The sequence below is a fragment of the Poecilia reticulata genome, linkage group LG6 (assembly GCF_000633615.1).
Source record: "Poecilia reticulata strain Guanapo linkage group LG6, Guppy_female_1.0+MT, whole genome shotgun sequence".
NCBI lineage: Eukaryota > Metazoa > Chordata > Actinopteri > Cyprinodontiformes > Poeciliidae > Poecilia > Poecilia reticulata.
In genome coordinates, this window is record NC_024336.1 from 12,085,064 (window position 1) to 12,088,884 (window position 3,821).

General features: G+C 34.7%; 1 protein-coding gene across 1 annotated transcript in view; it reads right to left on the reverse strand.

Moving 5' to 3' along the window:
• The window catches only part of LOC103465961 (WD repeat-containing protein 78-like), a 19,487-nt gene extending 17,482 nt beyond the window's left edge, over nt 1-2,005 (reverse strand). The window contains exons 1-2 of the mRNA XM_017305122.1: nt 1,923-2,005; nt 1,196-1,302 (exon numbers count right to left, since the gene is read on the reverse strand). Of these exons, the coding sequence (XP_017160611.1) occupies nt 1,196-1,277 (82 nt within the window). The 5' untranslated portion in view covers nt 1,278-1,302; nt 1,923-2,005. The remainder of the gene's footprint in view (nt 1-1,195; nt 1,303-1,922) is intronic.
• Between the last annotated feature and the right edge of the window lie 1,816 nt (nt 2,006-3,821).

Sequence of the window (3,821 nt, forward strand, 5' to 3'; positions counted from 1 at the left end):
TTTGTCTTTACAGAATTACACTATTAAAAATATAAACAAGGGCACAATGCAACCTTTTAGTGAACTGTAATCTATAAAAAAGAGCTGCCTGTTTGCTACATTTGCAGTGGGCATGAAGATGGTCCATTCAGGAAAGCAGAGCTGCATCAAACTTTAATGTGGAACTGCAGAAAAAAGAAAAATACAAAAGAAAAAATTTAATTGTTAATGCATGTCACCATGAGAAAAGTCTACTGAGTTTTGCTTAAAAAACTTTTTAAAATTAAAATCACACATTTTTGTCTCATGAAGTGAAAACAATTATTTGCAAAACAAACTTATTTGCTCATGTCATCTTTTCTTGCTATTCTAAGTTTTTATTTGAGATTCAAAGTTTTGCTTGTGATTCTCACATGATATCGTGGGCAGGACCTAAAATCACAACAAAAGATTTCGGATGTATGCAAATAAAAGTTTGTTTGGCAAATAACTTTTTAAGTTCAGGAGACAAAAATGAATTATTTAATTTAAAAAAAGTTTTTTAAACTAAACTTTTTGTTTAAAAAAAGAAATCATTAATTCCAAAAGTTTTGATTCCAATTTTATTTTACTTAACTGAGGTTAGTTTTTTTTTCATTGAATAATTGGGGAAAAGATTTTACTTCATACTCTACGAACCAGACCCTAAACTWACTTAYAGTCTGGATTGAATTTTATCTCCTTCATTAATGACACACTTTTATTACATTCATTATATCTATCATGGTAATTCAAGGTGAGTTATTTTTAATTCTAAATGAATATCCTTGTTGCTCTTTTATTTAAGTGTTATTCTCCTTCAAGATACATTTACCTAACGCTGGAATAAATGCGATGTACGTTATGCAGCAAAGGAAATTAGAAGACATRTATCCWTTATAGAGATGATCGGTTTTGGACAGGCGATGTGCCCCTATTGCATAAGCGATACTGAAGAATGACTGCCATCATTGAAGAAACGGGCAAGAAGCTTTTCAGTTATCTTGCTTTGCTAGCAAAGTCGTTAGCTAGCAGCTAGCTAATAGCACATCAACAACAGCCTAATGTCTGWATGATAAAAATACTGAGTCGATAGATAAGAACAGTTTTTCCTCACCTGGCTGTCTCCTCCCGCTCAGTAGTTCTTCAGAGAAAGGCAGACGCAGAGGCCTGTNAAAATAAAAATTATAGCAACCACCATAAGCAGCATATGTGCTGGGTAGAGGAAAACTATCGTCGATTATGCTGCTTCTTGAGAGAACACCAGATTCCATGGGCATGCTGGTAAATGAGCTGCCAATCAACCTGCAATTCACACAAACAGAAAGAGTTTAAGTATTGGAATATTTACTGTTAAAAAAAAAAGACCCATAGAAACACTATTTGAAAGCATGGCGTACTGAACTCCATATGCCATACATCATTTCACATAGAAACATTATGACAGATTCAAAACCTGGGACCAAATTTGCAAAGTTAAAGTTGATCAGTCAAAAAATCAATAATCAATCTTTTTCAAAAGCCTCTCAGCGACCACAGCTTGATTCGAAAGAAAACCTGTGGGGTGCGATGAATAGAAGAGAGCAAGGAAGGACAYAAGACTTTAATTTTTTGGAGAAATGCARAGAAACTGTCCAAAAAAAATTAATGTCCATAAATTTCTCTCCATGGATGCTTCGGCCGTGTGGAATGCTCTAGTAGACTTACTGGCAAAGGATGGTTATGAAAAGTGTCAAATTATTTCATTTCACTATGGTGGACTGTTTCCCTACTGAATATTTGTATATTCCAATAAAAGACAGTGACATTGATACAATTAAACTTTTTTTTTTTTTTTGAAAGCTTTTAAAACATTTTTATTAGGTGTCCCAATAAACATGGAGGGACACGACACGTACGGCTTGTGTGTTTGAATGTCRTCGTACCTGGACGAAACCGCATCAGTGGGTAGAAAGGACTTGAAAATCGATGATTCGGTTTTGAAGAGGACTTCCTCCAGAGATGTTTTTTCACGTGTTTTGGAGTCCAGGTCGTCAGCGACGGCAACCAAGGGTAGAGGAGTGACATCTCTCCCTTCANTGTTTTCTAATGTATTAAAATTAAATATGATCGGGACACTTAATGATATTAGCGATTAGGTAATCCATTCAGCAAGCACTTTTACTTTTAATACTTAAGTATTTTTAAAACCCAGTACTTTTTTACTTTTACTTAAGTACAAATGCTAATGTGGTAGTTTTACTTTTACTTGAGTACATTTGTGTCTGTGTATTTGTACTTTTACTTAAGTACATTTTTTGAGTACTTTCTCCACCACTGCCTGTTTTGCAGGGCATGCATAATTTCCTCTGTCCACCACACTGAGGTACTTTGCATGACTCCAAAAGGCTTCCAGGACTTAAGAGGCTTGGTTGGCCTGGATGTAAACGCGAGGGGGCGGAGCCAAAAGTATGGTGCCTGTAGAGCAGTGTTTCTCAACCTTTTTCGGGCCAGCGCCCCCCTAGCCTTTATCCGGGTCCCTCACCGCCCCCCACCAAAGAATTTGTAGGGTACTTTGCACTGACTATTATTTTATTATTAATATTACTATCACTATTGTATATGTTTTAATTTKTATGCTTGTTTCTGTATTTATCATCAAAAATAATTTCCCAAAGAACAAAAAAGCCATGGGAATAGAAATTATTTTCACAAGTGTCTATGAAAAATGCAATGAACATTCAACTTAAAATTGGTAGGCCTAACAGCAGCCAATCAGAGTGGAAAAAATATTCTCGTTCTGTGCCCTAAATCAGGGCCGTGCAGAGACCACTAAAGGGGCAGGTGCTCAAAAAAAAAAGGGCACATCTAACCGCAATCTAGGACAGACCTTTAACAAAGCCACTCAGCTTTCAGAGTTTAATAAACAATGATAAATTACAAAATTGTGAAATATACAATCAAAGCTAAGGAAAATCTATATAGAGCATACAACTATGCATATGTAAGATATTTTATTAGTAATTTTTTTCTGCAGGTCTATTTTGTTATAGGTAAGTATTTCAATATTCAAACCAGCAATTTAGCAAGATATGTAAATCTGAGCTAGACCACCAGACATATTTTGTCTTTACAGAATTACACTATTAAAAATATAAACAAGGGCACAATGCAACCTTTNTTTTTTTTTAAAGTTCATGAAAACTTTTATTCAAATAATTTGGTTTTTTGTTTTCAAGGTTTTTTTGGTCTCTTACGGCCTTTACAACTACTTCTGTTTTTCAACAAGGTGCAAAAACAACCCTTAAGAAAAAATTTGGACCAGATTGAAATTATAGTTTCACAAAAGCTGCAATTCCTTTACAACATAATTGCACAATTTTCTAAGTTGAAATCACCACTCATTGGAATATGTGCCAGTTTTTCTAGCTGTGATTATCATCTTCCAATTTTGGTGGCATTTTGGGAAAAGTAGTATGCTGGTATCCTGTAACTGGAGCCCATCTGTTTATTTTAACATCCAATATGTCAACCAATTTAGAGATGGTATTTATCATCATTCCTCATCTCAAACCAGTTACTATTCTCCTTCAACCTCTGACACCGACAACACATTTTGCACACAACTCTTTGGATATTCTCTTTTTTGAATCAGTCTCTGATGTAGCATATGCCACGATTCGAAAGAAAACCTGTGGAAAGAAAAACAACCACGAGAAAAAAAAAAACATTGGTATTGGAATAACTATTTTGACAGAAAACAGTGACATTTACTTGAATGAATAATAAAAATGTAAAGAGAAAAGTTAGGTTTGTGTACCCGAATTCCTTTGCTGCTAGTCTGA